Below are 18804 nucleotides of genomic sequence, written 5' to 3' on the forward strand. Positions count from 1 at the left end.
TGTCAGGAAACACAGGTTTGATTTTTTTTTTTTTTTACCTCCTGTATAAGTTATTTTATGATTTGTAAGACCTAATGCTTAGTTCTGAAATTTCATGTGACTGTCAGAACCCCTGGGATGTGCCCTCCACTCAGAACATGGATGTTTTGTACTCCCTTAGCATGAGTCCAGCAGGTTACACTATAGGGAGGGTATCCTATGACACTGTGCTCCTACCTGTTGTTAATATTACACTGCTGACCTAGGAATAGGGTTGGGTTGTATGCTGGCTGCATCCTTTAAAATGTGAGGAGGATGTGTTGTACAGGTGTGGCTGAAGGGGGCGTTGGAGGTAAAACAATCAGTTTGCAATTACGGGACTCAAAATGGCAGTAAAGCTTTTTATTTCCCCTGATTTGATTTAGATTCTCCTTTAGCTTGGCTCTGAACTATTTTCCTGTCATGCTGCTGTTCTGGCTACTTCCAGGCATTTGTCAGAGACTGGCTAATTGAAGCACATGCTCCAGCTTGGATCGAAACTGCTGTTTTGATCCAGACCGTAGATGCTGTTACTGCTTCCTTGTGGAATTCTTTCCATGAAGTACTAGGACTTTGGTTTGTAGGTTTGGATTATCAAGGTTTTTAAGAAAGCACAAAGGCTCTGAACATAGCAAAAGGGGAAGGTTAGAACAAAGGAGCTTCAGGCAACAGTCCTGTCATAGAATATTGTGAGTTGGAGGGCACCCATGATGACCATCCAAGTCCTCCTGTAATCCTCCTTGTGAACCAAGATGTCCTCATCAGTTCTGGAATAGCTGCAGCCCACTTGCAAACCAGGTTCTTAATCCAGTGAAGGCAGTTAAATTCTTGGACATCTTAAAGCCCTGTCCTTTGAATACTTCCACACAGTTGTTATCTGTTCACCCCTATAGATCTGTTTAAGTGCCTGTTGGTGTTTTGTATTTCTATTACGTGTCTTCCATAACTTGGCACCCCTATTATGTTCACATTCAGGGGTGTTTTTTCTTGCAATTGCTGTGATATTAACATCTTAATTTCCTAAGACATCTGGGAGACTTGCTGGTTATGACTACCCTGTTTGTTTCAATAGACAGGAGAAGAGGCTCTCTTCCTTTTCCTCCAAAATTCCCAGGACAAGTAATTCTGACATGGCCTCCAACTTGAAACTAAGTTGTGGGTCCAGGAGAGGTTTTCCAGGTATGCAGGAGGCCCCTGGACCTTCTGTACAGCAAGTGCAGTGGGAAACGAAGATGGGAGGAAGGTGTGTGTGGAGCAGGGTGTGTCAGGCTTGTGGCTACTCCTCCAGCAGCTCTTTGAGAACAACAGTGACAGAGCTAGTAGCTTATTCCTCTTTGTCCATTACCATGTTTACTCTGTCACCTGTGGTCTTAGAGGCCACAGCTTCTGTCATGAGCCCTGAAGCCCATGAATATAACCTTGGAATACACAAGAGGTTTTGATTGTTGGTAGATTTTTGACAGGAAGCTGCTCCCATATTAATGGATGCTGGTGTGGTGCATCCCACCCAGATCCCATTGACAGGCTCAGTCTTTTTGTCTGTAAAATGGGAGATGTGTTTCTTCAGATGAGGTTGTGTCTGAATATTGAAGTGTCATCTGAGAGAGGGCAGATGATCTTTCTGCTGCCTGGGCAAAACCAGTTAACAAAGAGCAACTATGGGAAGCACCAGGGTGAGGCTGTACCCAGGGATCTCGCAGGCAATGTTTTACCCTTGGTTTCTCACGTCAGTCTTGCTGAACATCATTGACTTACCAAACTGCTCTTATGAGCATGAATTATCTCAGATTCCCTTGCAGACACATTGGCACTAATTACATTTGCAGGTGCGCAGTTGGCAAAGCTGTGGGAGAGGGAATTGATTTATCTCTGTCACCCTGCTGACCTGTCATTACTGATGGCCAAATGGGAACTTGAAAGAGCGTAAGTGGCACCTAACTTGAATCAGAACTACTACCAAAGCCATCTCCTGCTTTGGGAACTGGCAGGTGACTCCCACACCTTTCTTACCACCACACACTGCATACAGCTGCAGGAGCAGGCCAGTGTGTCCCTGCAATGCTGCTAGGGTGGTTCTTAATAGGGATGGAGGGGTTTATTAGAGTGAGTAGTTTAGCATATGACAAGTTCAGATAGCAGGCAAGTATATGTTTTATATGTATAAACATGCTCATATCTGCAGAGGAGAATAAATATCTATGAATTTGTCCGGTTGATGTCAACACATGTAATCTCTGTGTGTGTGTGTGTGTGTGTGTGTGTGTGTGTGTGTGTGTGTGTGTAAAATATGTTTGATCATACTTCAACCTTTTTAAACCCAATATTTATGTAAAACTTGCATCCTACATCGCTTAAGCCTGGGAGCATGTCATTCTTGAAGCACTTGAGCAAAGGGTGGTTTGGCCTCTGAGATATTCTTCAGAAAAATATCTTTTACCATATCAAAGTATATTCTTGCTTAGGAATTTTCAATATTTGGCTGAAGTCCTAGTCCTTTTGGCATGAGTTTTAATTTTAGTTTCTAAAGAATCAAAATGTCATCCTCTCTGTATGAAGTCCCAATCTTGGTGTCCAGAAACCAAATGCTTTCTTTGTGTCTTTTTTGTATTTGTCAGTACAAAGACTTTTTTTGTTAGTCCAGGCATATTTTATTTTTTTTTTGTGCCCTCAAACTGAAATGCACTTTTGGTTCAAAAGCACTGCAAGAGGAATAATTTCATATAGAGAGTCCTTCTGGGACTATAAATAATAAATGCTGTGACTCAGAGCGATGCAGGCACCCCTGCAACATATATGTGCACTGAAAAGATTCAGTAAATAATGATTTACCTGCTCTTTGTCAGCCCTAAACCAAGAGGGATCTATTCAGACTTTCTTGCTAGCTTGATGAGTTTTGTCTGTGCTGTACTGCTTTTTAGGAGTTCTAAAATGTGGTACTGTTTTTGAAGGCAACTTTATGAGGGGTATTAAATATTCATCAAATCCTTAGTTCTGAACCAAGATCTCCTATTCAAACCTTATCGGCTTGTAGGAGGTGCTGACTGTGGAGAGCTTGGGACTGCCACACTTAGTGCCTTATGGTGCAATTGTAATGGACAGTTATTATTTCACAGTTGCCGGATTTATTAGATGATGGTTCCTCCCCCACCCCTTAATGATGGAGTTTTGTACTTTGTGGTGTGGCAGGTTGACAAACAAGGACCCTCTTCAGGACTGGGGCTAAACTCTCTAACTCAATTTGTGATAAATTGTACCTAAGAAATCCAATAACATACCTCATTCCAGGGGTGGAAAAGAAGCTTACTTATAAATAGAAGACCAGTCTGTATATGTTGTCCTTTCTTCTCCAATAAAATAAAAGCTTGTCTAAGAGAAAGCGACCAACATGCTGTGTCTGGGTTATCAGGGGTCCGTCCCAGTGATAAAATCGCTAGCCAAGATCTGTGGGGTCAGTGGAAAGGCTCCTGTTAGCATCAGTGGGAGGTAGGTCACGCTGTGGAGCTTTCTGAAGTGTAGAAAGCACAAAGTCAAGATGTGTTTTCTCAAGTGAAGTCAGCTCCAAATCTAACTCCACTCCTAGAGTTACAAAATTCAGAGGAAAAATGTCGGACTTGTTCTGCACAAGGCAAGATCTTTGTATTCAGAGGCACAATGGGACGATGAGATGGTCTTAGAAAGAGAAGGGTGACTTTGGATTTCCTTAGTCCCAATAGGACAGGCTGAGGGCACTGGATGGGCTCACTTCTCTTTGCCCTTTTCAATTATTTATTTCCCCCAGGCAGATATGACTGAGCAGTGTCTCTGAGATCCTCTCAGGACAGGCATAGGCTCTTGCTGTAGTTTGAAGTGCACCTTGAGCATGTGGGAGGAGTTGTTAGAGAACTCTTCTTCTTTTTCATCCCTCTTATTTTACCTGTTAGGTCTCAAAGGGAAAATCCTCACAGACAGATATTGAACAAGATGTGTTCTGCAAGTATACAATCAACAGGTTTGCAGAGCCTCCTGTGTTTCATTGTCTGCCTGCAGGAGTGCCCTGCAGGGCTGGGGTCTCACTCCTGTGTTCAATGGTATGACTTGGTGCCATGCGCCTTTTGGAGGGCTATGATCTGCATGTGAATCCCACTGTGGGATAAGAACTGGAAGTTTTCCCAGTCAGTTCTATCTGGTTTGCCATCTTCATGAAGCTGCTCAGCCCCGACAGGTTCAAGCTCTGCTGTGAAGGTTTGTGTGTAAGGCAGTCACTTCCGTGAGCTTGTGTGCAGTAGGAGATTCTCTTATAAGCTCCTGGATAATTTCTGTGCCTTTGTGCTTAGGAATTACTTGTTTCCACCATTATAAAAATAACTTTTGCATGAAAATACTGTTCTCTGGATCTCTGAAGGAGGGCAATCACAGTCCTGTTCAATTCTAAGCCATTTGCTGACCGTCACAGCTGGGAAATTGCTTTCCTGGTGCCAAGGGAATTACTAGAAAGCACAACAAAAGGCTTTCACGTCTTCAAGCAAGGGGCATTTTTTTTTCCTTTCTCTCCTATTGTTTTCTTCTTTTGTGTGAAGTGTTTGGAGTAGCAGTGGTGTTAATAATCCTCAAAAACAGGATTCCTAAAATGCATGTGTCCCCCCTCCCCAGAGCAGTTCGCCGCCCATCTCCCAAGACACGCTCAGCTCCGTGAAACAGCACGGTGGTGTTTGTTTCAGTGTGGCCACCCGTCGGGGATTTGCAGGAATACTGCAGCAAATCATCCTGCATGCAAGGCTGACCTCTGGGAGGCTAACAAATTGAGGTGAGCCAGCTGGAGCGATAGGACACTGCCAGCACACAGAGCATGCTCAGACCTGGGGGAGAAAGGTAGCTCAGGCTGCTGATGGTGCACGGGTTACGGTGCCGACAGCTCTTAGGTGGGATTTTTGCTTTTTCTTTGTGGTGGTGAGGAAAGAAGAGGACTAGAGAGTGCTCGTTTCCCTGCACAGCATAGCTTTAAGGTGTCTTCTTTTTTCTTTCTCCTGTGAAAGAGAGGCACCGGATAGCATTTCCTGTTATTTAGCAACACCAGGTATGCTTGCATGTTCTGAAACACTGATCTACCAGTGACAGTACTTCCAAGACTAAAAAGGTTGCAGATGCTCTGAATTACTGTATTTCTTTGCTTGGTGTCATTGTAACTGTGCTGTGTTTGCTGTGCTGATCACATAGGCTCTGAATTCAGTTTTGTTGGCAGTCCTGGTTGCAGTGTACTGAGGAGAGGGGGGAGGTTGGCATGTTTTCGATGGTATCTCCTCGCTCCCCCCTTCCATGCAAGTTCACACTGAATCCCTCCTCTCTGTGTGCACATGTGGGAAGGGAGTCAGTAGTTAATTTGTAATCCCACGTCTTTGTAGTCCCTCTTTGTTTGATCAGGAGTTTGCTTTATCATTTTTAAACAAAAGTCTCATTTGAAAAACATCTCTGATATGGACTAAATTCTGTAGGTTTGCAGAAATGTATTTCTTGCCTGACACATGCTGCTATGACATTACTTTCTTTTTTTTTTTTTACCTTCCCCTAAAAACATGCTAATGTGGAGCTTGTGGTAACCAAGGAGGGATCATCGCCGTTCTTATTGGCTGCGTTGTGCTCCGAACAATTTTGGCTCCTGCTTAGGATTTGCAGCACTCAGGAGCAGTCCTGGGCACCGAGCTGATGGAGAGCAGGGAGGGCTCAGGCTGTGAGTGCTGCTAAGCACCAGTCCCAGTACCCGAATAACACAGGTACTCTGCCTGCTGGAGAACACAGAAGGAAAGGATAGATAAAATACAGAGAGTAACAAATGGCAGCTAAAGCCCAGAGGTGCAGTTGGAGTGGCTGAAGATCGTCTTGTTCAGTACTTTGGGATTTCATGCCATATTCTTTTTTATTCAATTTTGCAGCATTAGTAAATTTTCCCTTCAGCCACCCCCGCTCCATCTTTGCTTTAGGCAGACCACTGAAGTAAGATAAACCTGCTGCTCTCTTCACACTTTTTGTTCTGACAAAGGTATCTGGTTTACAGACTGAAAGCAAGAGACCAGGACAAGGGAGAGATTTTTTTACTCCTGTGACAGGGCTGTTAATGACACTGTAACCAGATAGGTTTCAGTGGGATACTCGGGTCAACAAAGATCAACTGGAATGAACTCCGCCTGTTAAGCTTTTGCCTCTGTCTAGCCATGGTTATTTTGAGTAACTTGGGTTTTCATCTTTAGGCTTGGGACTCTCAGAAGGTGAAGAAGACTTGAAGGACTGAAGGAAATACCTTTTGTTTTTTTCTTTTTCTTTATCTTTTTAGCTCATTTTCCTTACATCTCTCGCCTCAAGCTTGTTTATCAAAAATGCATCTTTTTTAGGGGAATTTTTTTGAGATCTGGGATTTTTTATGGGGAAAGAATTTCATAGTCCATTATGGATGGAGAACTTGGAAGTGCAGATCTTAAAAGCCCAAGAAGTATTCTTTTTCGATTTATACTTCCAGCTCAGCTTTGTGGCTTGCTTCTATGCATTGACTGCTTAGTGTTGAATTTTTTTTTAACCTGGTATTTTGTAGATCAAAACAGGAAGTATCAACAAATATTAAATCAATGGCTGCTAGTCATTGTGAAAGTCAGGTTGGATCTGTTCCTGTCCTATCACAGACTTGGAATTTAAATTGAAGAAAACTTAGGGTTTCTATCTATAAGTGCAGCTGGGAGGTGTCCTGTAGCCACCAGTCTTCTCCTGTTCATATGGAAGTTACTTTTCCAGTAGGGACCATTGCACAGAGCCTGAGTCTCCTTTGTTGCAGTCTTGTATAAAAAGTTTTGCTTTCTGTTCTTCACTTATGCTGAACCATAAAAACTGAAGATGGACCTAATTTTGATCACAGCTATCTATAGATAAGGTTTTTATAAGACAGGGGTTTTTCAAATATATTGTTATCTTTTGGGTTTTTTTTTCGAATAAAGCGTTATTTTTAAAATTCTTCTTGAGACTACATAGTCAAGATATTCTTGTTTTTCATGTCCCCTCTTTGTATCTTGCTTCAATAATGATATTTTTATCTTTAACTGCTGGGCTTACTCCCTCTACAAGAATCTGCTCTTTTCCTGTTTAAAAAGTCAGCACTTCTACAGTTGGCTGCTTTTTACAAAGAAAATGTTCCAGTATATCAATCATTCAGTGTTCCATCCTTTCTTTAATGTGCTATGTACTGTGAAAGATATATGTATCTCATTAAATAAATAGAGTGAATAAGATGATAACAGCTTTTTGGGCTATGGGGATTGACTTGCTTGTGGTTCTGTGGGAATCTGTGACAGAGATGAGAATAAAAGCAAATTCTTGGCTGCCGAATCCCAACTCCCCCTCTTTCCAATTGGGAAAGTTGCCTTCTAGCAACTTCTGCTTTGAGGATGAATGAAGTGGGTATTTAAAACTGCATGTGTTGCATACACTGAATCCTTAGCTAAGCCTCTTGCATCAGGGATGGGAGAAAGGACAGAAGACATTTTGCAGGGGGAATACAAAATGCCATGTTTGCATGCTTTTTTCCTGTACTGGTCCTGGAGAGCCAGTCCAGCAAGAGATGGATCCAGGGGTAGGGAGTGCTAATGGGGAACATGTCTTGAGGAGGGAATATCTGCTCCTGCCCTTCTCACAGTGTTACCCTAACCAGAAGCCCATTTCCTGCAACTCTGCCCTAACTCCTTCGCTGTCCTGTGGCAAGAGCAGCCCCAGCCCACTTCCAGTTGTGTTGCATTTCTGGGAGCTGTGCACATGGTTCTGTTTGGACACCCTGCCACAACTGGCAGGCTGTGCACAGGAGCTGGGCCAATGCCAAGTTGGCCTCCATGAGGAGGTGTTTCCTCTGTGCACAGAGAGGTGATGCTTTCTGGAAATGTGTCTCCTTCATGCTTTTTAGTTTTCCATTTGATGAGGCCTTTTAGCCTGCTGTAGCTGTTGGAAGCTGAATGTTGGCCTGGAAAATGTTGGGCAGTTGGTAACAAAAGTTCATCAAGGCCTAAACAGACAAACCTAGCATTTCTCATTTTGTTAATACCTGCAGGATTCAGTGACCCCTCCTTAGGCATACTGGTTACCCTGTTCACCCTTGTTCTCCCTAATCAAGCTCTTGGTTTTTTCCCCTTGGGGGTCTTAGTAGTGTATGTTTGTCATTTTTTGTAGTTGGGATTTTTAATGTGGATTTTGTAGCTTTTCTCCCTATTTCTCACCTAGATTGCAGATTTTAAAATGGAGAGGAGATTTGGAACACTGTCCATCATATTAATAGCTTTAGTGATTCATCGTACTGTAGCTTCACAATTAAAAAAAGAACAACAGAACTCATCTCCTAAATGACTCCAAACAGTTCTTCATGCCAACTGCCTATTAGTGGAAATTCCTCTCTCATCCCGCCCACTCTGATCTCCTAGGCATGTTAACAGGAGATGGAGAACAGTGTCTCCATCTATGCTTCCTGTGTCCTTACCACTTCCTGAGGATGTTTATTACGTCAGATAACCTGTAGCTAACAGGCAGAAGGTGCTGATGTGTCCAAACTTGCATGAGTGTTATGGATCTGCAAGACACTGGCAGGCTCTGCCAGAAGTGCCTGCTGAGCAAACCAGATGAATATTCCTGAAGCTTCACCTGCTCACCAGCAGCCAGTGCTAGTTAGAGGAGAAGTAGCCGAGCTGTGAGAATGAAACTGTGATGCTTTTGCTAAGTGAATGGGGGTGGAGGAAGAAAATGGGGTAAGCTCTTCATGCCTGTGAACTCTTGGAAAAAGAGTAAAGATGAGCTGACCAAAAATAGAGTGCCTCCCACAGGCTCTTAGCTGCTGGAGCAGCATCCATTGTGGCTGAGCTGCAAGCTTCAGGATATGCTGTTAATTCCACTGCACAGTCTTGAGCTGCCCCCACACCAGTGTTTTTGTTGAACTCCCGTTGTCTGACTTTAAGACTGCTGCCTCCTGCCCTGTCAGCATCACTGCCAGGGAAATCTGCCTCTTCTACCTCCCTCTCTCACTCCTGCTGCCCCCCTGCAGCCCACTCCTCTTGGAAGTCCTCAAGGGCACATCCCATGCCCTCCTGAGGGACATCATTGCCCTGTGGCAGCTTGGCAGTGAGAAGCTCTGTGCAGCTTTTACATGCACGTCTCTTCTGCCTTGGCTCTGCTCTATCAGTTGCCTTGTCTCCTGGTGCTGAAGGATGGTGCTTTAGCATTTCAAAGCAGAGAGTGAAAAAATGTCAGTCCAATCGATTTCTTTGGTAACTGGGGCATATTACTCACGTGGAACAGAGCCCTGGGTATCCCAGTGTCACTGGGAAGCAAGAGGGTGGATGAATGTGATAGGGATGGGGAGGAGGGAGTCTGTGGGCAACTTGGTGGTCACTGGCCTAGGGGCTGCCCTCTATGTAGAAAGAAGCAGCACAGAGCACTCTGCTGTTAAGAAAAGTAGCAGTGTGTCTGGCCTGCCACTTCTGCAAATGCCTTTCAGTTCTTAGGATATTTGATGACACCGTGGGAGTGGCAGCTCTAGACCCATTTAGCGAGGGAGATTTAGTAATGAAAGTTTTTTTTATTGTGAAGCAACTCTCTTCAGTTGGAAAACTAAATGCTTTCACCTTTTTCAGTGTTACCTTCTGCCTCCTGGGAAAGTTTCTTATCCCAGGTCTACTGCTGCTGACAGCACTTTATGACTGATCTCAGCTTGGGGTACTGAGGAACCAGGGGCCATGGAGAGTGGTTGCCTGCCTTTACTCCCTCGGTGCAGCCTCTCTTGGGTATGTAAAAGCAAACAGTGTTTGTTACTATTTATGCTCTACCATTCCCTGAGAGACCAAAAATTATAGTTCCTGAAGGTCTGTTTTCACTAAAGGTGTCAGATTGGAAAAAAAAGTGGATGATAAAATGTGGGAAAACAGGCAAAGAATTAAGACAGTTCTCTGAGTACCTGTGAAATTCTCCTTTCATTTCTGCCTGCAACACCCCTTCCTGTCCACATCCCGTTGTTCACTTCCATCAAAAGCAGCTTTCTCCCAAGCAGCATGAACCAAGATTTAGGAACTGGCAACAAGGAACAGAAATTAAGATGGATTACTTTAGCATTGCTAACATTTAACATATATTCCTGACACCTGGTTAGCTAAAGCACATACACTCGCTTCAGCTACGTGCAGGGGAGTGAAAGAGCTGCAATGAGGGAAGAGGTAGAAGAGGACCTTGCAGGTGATTTTTGCTAAAAGCTGAGTTGTTCATTCCTAGCCATTTAGTAGGTATGGCTGTGGCAGAGTCTGAAATGAGAATTACTAACCTCTGAACATTGGCCACATCTCTGAAGTGCCTCTTATGCCCTTCCCTTGGGGCTGGAGGAGAGAGAACAAATCAGGCAGGGGTGAAACATTTGAACAGGCTGTTTTCAAGGAGACCTGTTCGGCTCAAGGGGTTTGTAATGGTCAGCAGAGCTCTCCACCACCAAAATGCCCATGAAATGCAGGTGGCATCGACTGTGGTTTTATGGACTGTGGGCTTCTCGTGGCTTTGAAACACCGGCACATACACACTCACCTTGCCATAATGGAGTAATAAAGAAGCCATGTGGTTTTCCCTCCTCTGCCAAGTTTTTGCAACTTGCATTGACTCCATTGAACTTGTATGTGCTTTGTTCTTCTGACCCACGGAAGTTAAGTTTCATAATGCCTGCGGGCTGGCCTTCCTTTAAGGCTGTGCTTGCAGGAGAGTACCTGCTTGTTAAAGGTCTCCTCCATGATCTGATTATCAAGCTTTGCACATAGCTGCTGGGGCTTGATCCTTTCCTCGCTGTTAAAGTCACTTAAAGCTGTGCTCTCTCAAGATGAGGGGTTTGTAGTGGAGAGGTTATGTACAGAATTGGGTGATATCATTAGACATTTTTCAAAAACAGTGGAGAAATAAAGCTTTGAAAGCTGATACCAATAAAATAGTTCAGGATCTGTCTGCATGAAAATTTTCTCTTCCTGAAAACTGATTTGATTGCATTAGCAGAACCTGAGTGATGTACCGCTGTCCCCAGTGGGTTTTATTCCAGGCTGTCCATGGAATAGCCATGATTGAGAGTTGCACAGCCATGAGGAGCAGCAGTCACCCCTGTTGACAGAGGAAGACAGATTGAGAGATGATGTGACAACCATCATTTTTCTGTGCAGGATATCTGTGGCACCTGGGACGAGACCCAGATAAAGTTGCTGTGGTGGAAATAAGGGCTAGAAAAGAGTTTATCACAGTCCTTCATCCCTCTCTCAACAGAGGTTGGCTGAAGAGATGAATGAGTACTAAGAATGAGATAGAGAAGCATCTTTGGGGCATGGTTTATGGAGAATTGATTCTGCCCTGATAATCAGAAGATCACTCTAGGTCCCTTTCCTTTTTTCCATGGTTGAAATCAAAACAATACATTTTTAATTTGCTGCTTGCTTTTAGGGAGTTTCTAAATGAAGCGGTTTTTCAGACCCCTTGCCAAAGGAGGTGGACTTCATTTCTCTTTCATTTGAGTCGCTAGAAATTGAAGTGAATTTGTTGCTCAGATCCCCAGAGATCACCTCTTGAGTTTGTGTGGCTTACAGCTAGCACTTGTTTCTTTGGCATTATTCAGACTTTCAGTACCTTCAGTTCTTCCTAAGATAGATCCCCCAGGCTGTTGGTATCTCACGAGGTGTAGGCATCCCTTCTGACTTCATTGAGTTCCATGATTCTCCATTCAATTCCAAGTTGAAGGATAGGCTTTTAAGTTGCAGTAGCTCTTTTCAAAGGAACTCCTTTGGCAGTAGAGGAGGTGTTTGCTTTGGTCCCAAGTATACCTGGCTAACTTGTTCTACGTTGCCATGTAAGAAGTGTCTCTTGGTTAAAATGTTAAAGGATGCTTGGGATGTCAGAACATGTGCTTGAGACATTTCTTTTTTCCCCCATGGCAAACTTGCACCAAAAGAAATTTAAAATTGCTGCCTTTAAAAATGGCAGCTAGAAACAATCTAGTGAGGTAAATACTAATCAGAAATTTCCCTTCCTGAAGTTCCCCGTGAGTCATGGATGCAATTATTTACAGCCTGGCTAGCAGTGAATCTTGATGCATAATGAAAATTGAAGCCCATAAATTCTGTAGGTGAATCAATACTTCAATTGAAGTTCACAGTTGAAGTTATAATCAATACTCTGATATAACCCAGTAGTGTTTCTGCATAGAAGGAAAACAGTGGCAGGCTCTAACAGAAAAAGAATCAGGGAGGCTTTGGAGCAGCACAGAAAATGTTCTCAGGTTGGAATGGGAAAATGCCAACAGTGAAACCCTTCAAATGCATTAGCTCATCATTGGTATAAGGGCTGGCTGTGCTGTGCGAGGCAGACTCTCACTAAATGAATGTCTGATTGCTTTAATGACACATCAGTTCCTCTCATAAAGAGCAGAGCTCTCCTCTCTTCCATGCCAGTATTTCTTTTGGAAGATGATGGCAGTTCCTAGCCTTTGATCCTGGATTGCCACCAGAGCAACACCCCAGTGACTCGGGATTTTCCCTCAGGGCAGTCCATAGACCCACAAGTCCTTCCCCCAGCCCTGGATAAAATGAAATTGAATGAGATGTTCACTAGTTCACATTGCACACTGGAGTGTAGCGAAGTCTGTCCTGGCAATACTCCTCGAGCTGTTGCTACCGCACAGTGAAGGTGAGGGCACCGCTGAGTGCTCTCAGCCATACCGAGTGGGAGGAGGAGCTGGGGCTGAATCCTCTGCAGGTGGCCCCGTGATTGCACTGCTCTATTTCCTCTCACTGTGGGAGTGGTCTGCAAAAAGCAGTGATCCAGAGTCACAGAGAATGTACTTTTCTTTCTAACAGATCTTCGTAGAGCTTATCCTCAAAAGTCTTTTATATTTTCTTCTTCAAAAGCAGAGAAAGAAAATGAGAGAGGAGCCTTCCTGTAGAGCAGCTCCCAGTTCTGTTTGCTTTATTTTTTTTTACAGTTTTGGGGAGAGCTTTGTCACTTTTTTTCTTTTTTCCCCTCATTCCCTGCAAGGGGAAAACATTACTGAAAGAAGCCTAAACTCTCTTGAATAGTCCATAAAATATGATTTATGATGGAGCTGTAAACCTGATGTTTAAAGGTTCCTCTCTTGTTTTATTTTCCACAGGTCTTTGCCCTCACCATGTCAGAGAGTGTTAATGATGTGTTCCCTCTCCATTGCATTCCCCACCTGCCGTCCTGCTAGGATCTAACTACAGAATGAACATAGCAGCTGTGTTCAATGCCCTGCTCGTGTCCGTCCTCGCTGCCGTGCTGTGGAAGTACATCAAACTGTGCGATCATGCCGCCATGGTGGAGGAGGAGCTGGTCCTCATGCGCCAGTCTCAGGAGCTTTCTGAGGCTCAGATTGACTACCATGCAGCTCTGCAGGCCCTGGTGGAGAACGGTACCAGGATGGTGTGTACTGGCAGGATGCACACCGACCGCATCTGCCGCTTCGAGTCCCTCTGCTACTCCACTGAGGCTGAGGAGTTTGTCTACTTTCACAGCAACTCCTCTGTCATGCTGCCCAACCTGGGCTCCCGGAGGTTCCAGCCAGCTCTGCTCGACCTCTCCTCTGTGGAAGATCACAACACCCAGTATTTCAACTTTGTGGAGCTGCCAGCTGCTGCACTGAAGTTTATGCCAAAGCCGGTCTTCGTGCCTGATGTGGCGCTGATCGCCAACAGGTTCAACCCAGACAACCTGATGCACGTCTTTCACGACGACCTCCTCCCCATCTATTACACCATGCAGCAGTTCTCCGACTTAGATCTGGAGGCACGACTCTTCTTCATGGAAGGGTGGAGTGAAGGTGTTCACTTTGACCTCTACAAGTTACTGAGTAACAAGCAGCCGCTCCTCAGGGAGGAGCTTAAAACCCTGGGCAGGCTCCTCTGCTTCACCAAATCCTATGTGGGGCTATCCAAAATCACCACCTGGTACCAGTACGGATTTGTCCAGCCACAAGGGCCAAAGGCTAACATCTTGGTTTCTGGTAACGAGATCAGGCAGTTCACCAAATTCATGATGCAGAAACTGAACATCAGCTTGGAGGAAAGCTCCAGTGAGGAGTACATCGTAGTGTTCAGTCGGACAATCAACAGACTTATCCTGAATGAGGCAGAACTAATCCTGGCTCTTGCTCAGGAGTTTCAGATGAAAACCATTTCCGTCTCTCTGGAGGAACATTCATTTTCTGACATCGTCCGGTTGATCAGCAATGCGTCCATGCTGGTCAGCATGCACGGGGCCCAACTAGTCACATCCCTCTTCCTGCCAAGAGGGGCTACCGTGGTGGAGCTCTTCCCATATGCTATCAACCCCGAACACTACACCCCCTACAAAACCCTGGCAACCCTTCCTGGCATGGACCTGCACTACATTGCCTGGCAGAACACCGCCAGGGAAGACACCGTGACCTACCCGGACAGACCCTGGGATCAGGGCGGGATTGCTCACCTGGACAAAGCTGAGCAGGAGCGCATCATTAAGAGCACGGAGGTGCCGCGGCACCTCTGCTGCCGCAACCCCGAGTGGCTGTTCCGTGCCTACCAGGACACAAAGGTGAACATCCCGTCTCTCATACACGTCATTAGGCAGACTGTGAAGTCCAAGCCCGGACCCAAGAAGCAGAAGTGGTCTGGTAGCCTCTACCCTGGCAAAGTGAGGGATGCCAAGTGCCAGGCCTCTGTCCAGGGCACGAGTGAAGCTAAACTAGCTGTGTCCTGGCAGATCCCCTGGAATCTGAGGTATCTCAAGGTCAGAGAAGTAAAATACGAAGTGTGGATACAAGAGCAAGGGGAAAATACTTACATGCCTTATATATTGTCCCATCAGAATCACACCTTCTCAGAAAACATTAAGCCCTTCACGATATACCTGGTGTGGATACGCTGCATCTTCAACAAAAATCTTCTGGGACCTTTTGCGGATGTGCTCTTGTGTAGTACATAACCCGCTGCACTACCTGTACAGCTCTAACCTGCTCTCCACTCCATCTGTGGTTTAAAACTTTTCGTCTTGTAGTTTGTAGAGGGCTGAAGAGGACTAGACTGTACCAGTGCCTAAGTGTCCATTTTATTGCTCTCCACATGTATTCTTTCAATGGTATTTATTTCCAGTGAGTGTTTGGGAAAAAAAAATAAAGAGAAACCTCTGTGTTCTTCAGAGTAACTTCCAGAGGTTAAATTACATGCTGAATACATGTAATTGAAAACAGAATGGAAGCAAATTGTGTGTACCTTGGTCGTGATTAAAATTTGTTTCTATTGTGTGGTGACTATTTAAGCACAGCGTTAAAGTGCAGTTAATTCCATGGCTAAGTGGGCAATTCTCATCTGCTTTTTCACTGTGAGTTTTATTTTTCTGTAACTCTTGACTGTAACTTTGAGTTCAAGATTTTGTACGAGAGCCTTCATTAAACTGCTGTAAACCTCCTCAATACTTTTTTGCCTTTTATTATTTGTCAAAAGCATTACTGTGATAGATTTGTCCATTGCTGTGATAAAATGTGTATCTGTAGCTTCCTGTGTTTATATTTGACTGAAGAGAATGACTACAGACTACAGCTTCATGTTTAAAATCAGATTTTAATGCACCCCTATTGCAAAAGGTTGTAGGAACAGGTAAGAGGTAGAAGGAACAGAGTAGATGAAATAATTTACTGTGTTTTAGGAGTTTTCATTTTGTGAGTTACATACAGGTGTGTGAGAAAGGAGTGGGGTGATTTGGGAGAGCTGATGGGGAAGAGATTGCATAAACAGCAATCTGCTCAAGAAAATCCTTTTTTTTGTGTGTTTAATCAGAATAATCGATTGATAATAGCTACTAATAAGTACATGCTTTGCTATGGAATAGGCAGGTGGTAGCAAAGGGAAGCTTTCTGTGCACAGTTGTTCCTGGATATTGGTGAAGGAAGCAGAGTCAGGCAGGAAACAGATAGGTGTGCCAGGGAATTGGGCTGGCCAGAGCACGTGGCAGGGATCAGGCTGGTGACACTCACACCTCTGTTACTCCAGTGGGGGGGAGTAGTTTAGTTTAGACTTAAATTCATTTTCTCTGAGATCAGAATCTGGCTTCATTGCCAGGGTAACACACTGACTACTTTGGAGCTGATCCTGCTCAGATCTGCTTTACCTGGAGACCCTAAATGGCACTGTCTTTGAAAAATGGCTCTGAGTCACAAGTGCAATTCTTGAGGAGGGGAAAAGGAAATGGGCAGGAGTGTGAGATGTTTCCCTGATAGATATTAGCATCCTCTATAGTTTATAACCAGTGTTGAAGCAAAAGGAAAAGTGCTTTCTTCTCCTTTCCCCTCCCAGTCCACACCTTCCTCTCAAGGTCTGGATGGACATTTGAAGAATAGGATAAGTGTCTTGCTTTCTGGGTTGATAGATGAGCATCTCAAGGCAGGATTATAAATATGGGTTCTAAGGAGAGGGGGAGTACAAATGGCTGTATTAATTTGGACAAGAAACAGAAGGATTGAAAAATGAGCAAAACACAGCACAACATTGGACCTTTGGGCAAGTGCTGCTTCTGTAAATTCATTTTCATTATGTCTTGCTTTGTTTTCAAACATGTTTATGATTTAAAGGAGGGGAAGAAACAGAGCACGAGTCCCCAAGTCTGCATTTGCTTTGCATTTGTAACCTTGTCAACTAATGGTTTTTGCCTTGATATTTTGAAGGGGCACGGGAATATTCCCGTTGTTTTCTTGGGACAAAATGGGCTGCTTGCTGAAGTGAGTATTTGAGCTGCGCTCCAAAGTCTCCATGTGGCTGCACATTCCACACCAGGTGTGCCAGAGCTGAGGTGAGAAAAATGTCCTAAAAGATGACAGTGAAATCAAGCTGTTCAGGGAAGCCTCCAGGACCTGTGGCTCCCCAGGAACTCGCTGGCCATGAGCTCCCACTCACAAAAGGGTTTTGCAGCAGTCCTGCATCCCCACATCCATTCTAGCTGTGGCAAGTGGCCATCCTGCTGGCGCTTGCAAAGGTGGTATTGTTGGTATCCTATTTGGTAGTAAATGAGTCTGCAGACATCTGAAATTTAGTCTGCATTCATTTTGTATAAGCTCTCAAAAATAATTTTCTTGGAGTGTGTGTTCTCCTAACCATTGTTCATCCTCAGCAGGATATTGATCTGCTTGTTGCCTTCCTGCCTGCTTTTCTCTGTGCCTTTTGTATAATCCTATGCCTGTAATTTGTAGATCATCCCATTTCACTTAAAATTAGTTCCATGTGATTGCAGATTTTATAACATTTGCAGATTGGTTACAGCACATTAACTATTTTCTTCTCGTATCCTAATGACTAATCAACAAAATTGGCTACAGAGCATTGAAGTATCATATATGTGGGTTTCTGTGCTCTTTACTCTGCCATGAAACGATCTCTTGTGTTCAGAGAGAGACTCATTTTTTCCAGAAGATAATCAAATGTGCTTTCCAAAAATGTGCATTCAGGTTCTGTCTTCCTCATCAGTGCTATGAGTACTTTATGAGGTGGGGAAAAAAAAAAAAAGAAAAAAAAAGGGCTTTTTCCTTTTTTTCCTTTTCAAATTCTCAAATAGCTGAAGTTGTGCTGGTGATGTTGCCATTTGCCTCCAACCCCTGCCCAGTGTAAAAGTGTCTGTGCTGGCACCTCACTGCTATACCTGAATTTCTCCTCTGCCAGAGCACACAGCAGTGAGAGCCCCTGGTGCAGCCTGTGGCTGTCATAAATCGGGCACGCTAATGTTATGCTGATTTATGCTACCTCAAGAACTGCTCTGGAGTGCTGGCATCTTTCCACAGTAAATTTTCTTTCTTTTAATAACTTTCCCATCAGTGCTTTGCAGGTTCATTCCGTTTCTTAGGCCCAGACCTCCCCTGTCCCATGGGCTCTTTGTTTCTCTTGCTCCTCTCTGTCAATGCCACTTCTTGGTGGATCAGAAGGAATGTTTGCCTGGCATCATTTAAAGTTCTGTCCTATAGTGAATGCAGACTGTCTGTTAACAGGGACTGAGGCTGCATCTCTCTCGTGTGCAGGAAGGCGGGACTGGAGCTGGATTAGTCAATTTTTTTCATTGGGTGAGCTTGTGGGGCTCCTTTTGACAAGTTGCTTTGTGCAAGAGACTTGGAACTTCTACTGCTGCATCATTTGTTTCCCTTCCCAAAGGAAATACATTATGCTCTCCAATGCTGTCTGTCCACGCTCTCCTGGAAGAAGAGCTAGGATTAAATAGTAGATTAAAATTAAATTGTAGCTGGGATTAAATCCAGAACCCTTTAGGGGCAGTGCAGGATGCTGGTCTTGAACTCACTGCTCCTGGGCTTGTCCATGCTTGCAGAGATGGATCATCCAGGAGGATTTCCTTTGGATGCAGTTTCATATCTCCTTCTAAATAGCCCAAGTGCAAGCACCAGCCAGCGGCTGTGGGAGGGCTCTTACTGACATGTGTGAGGATGAAGAGGAGCTGAATGGAGGGCTTGGACCCGTGAGGTTGGAGCAGGAGCTGCAGGTTGATGGTAGTGCCTCCATGGGTGGTAGGGGCGGGCAGTGATGGGCTGGTTGCAGCCCAGGTTGGTCACCTAGGATGGGTTTTACAGCTCCAGAAGGTGACTGGAGATGGTTAATCAAAATACTTGGATCTGCAGAGTTCAAACTGAGATGTTTCTGTCTCCTTCCTTTCCCCTCTCCTGAATCTTTTTTGACAGATCCTTTTCTTAAGGAAATGATAACTCTTAATAGCAGTAATTTGGGACTTTGCAAAGTA

The 18804-nt window shown here is 44.4% G+C and overlaps 1 protein-coding gene across 10 annotated transcripts in view; it reads left to right on the forward strand.

The window, feature by feature from the left end:
- Positions 1-15489, forward strand: part of POMGNT2 (protein O-linked mannose N-acetylglucosaminyltransferase 2 (beta 1,4-)) — a 31244-nt gene extending 15755 nt beyond the window's left edge. For 5 of the 10 annotated variants that reach the window (XM_059847062.1, XM_059847053.1, XM_059847081.1 and 2 more), the window contains 2 exons: positions 9645-9794; positions 13172-15489. In XM_059847062.1, the coding sequence (XP_059703045.1) occupies positions 13264-15000 (1737 nt within the window). In that variant the 5' untranslated portion in view covers positions 9645-9794; positions 13172-13263 and the 3' untranslated portion in view covers positions 15001-15489. The remainder of the gene's footprint in view (positions 1-9644; positions 9795-13171) is intronic. The other 5 variants (XM_059847109.1, XM_059847101.1, XM_059847126.1 and 2 more) reach the window with 1 other exon arrangement.
- The last annotated feature ends 3315 nt before the right edge of the window (positions 15490-18804 follow it).

The sequence above is a fragment of the Haemorhous mexicanus genome, chromosome 1, assembly GCF_027477595.1.
Source record: "Haemorhous mexicanus isolate bHaeMex1 chromosome 1, bHaeMex1.pri, whole genome shotgun sequence".
In the NCBI taxonomy this organism is placed as follows: Eukaryota; Metazoa; Chordata; class Aves; order Passeriformes; family Fringillidae; genus Haemorhous; species Haemorhous mexicanus.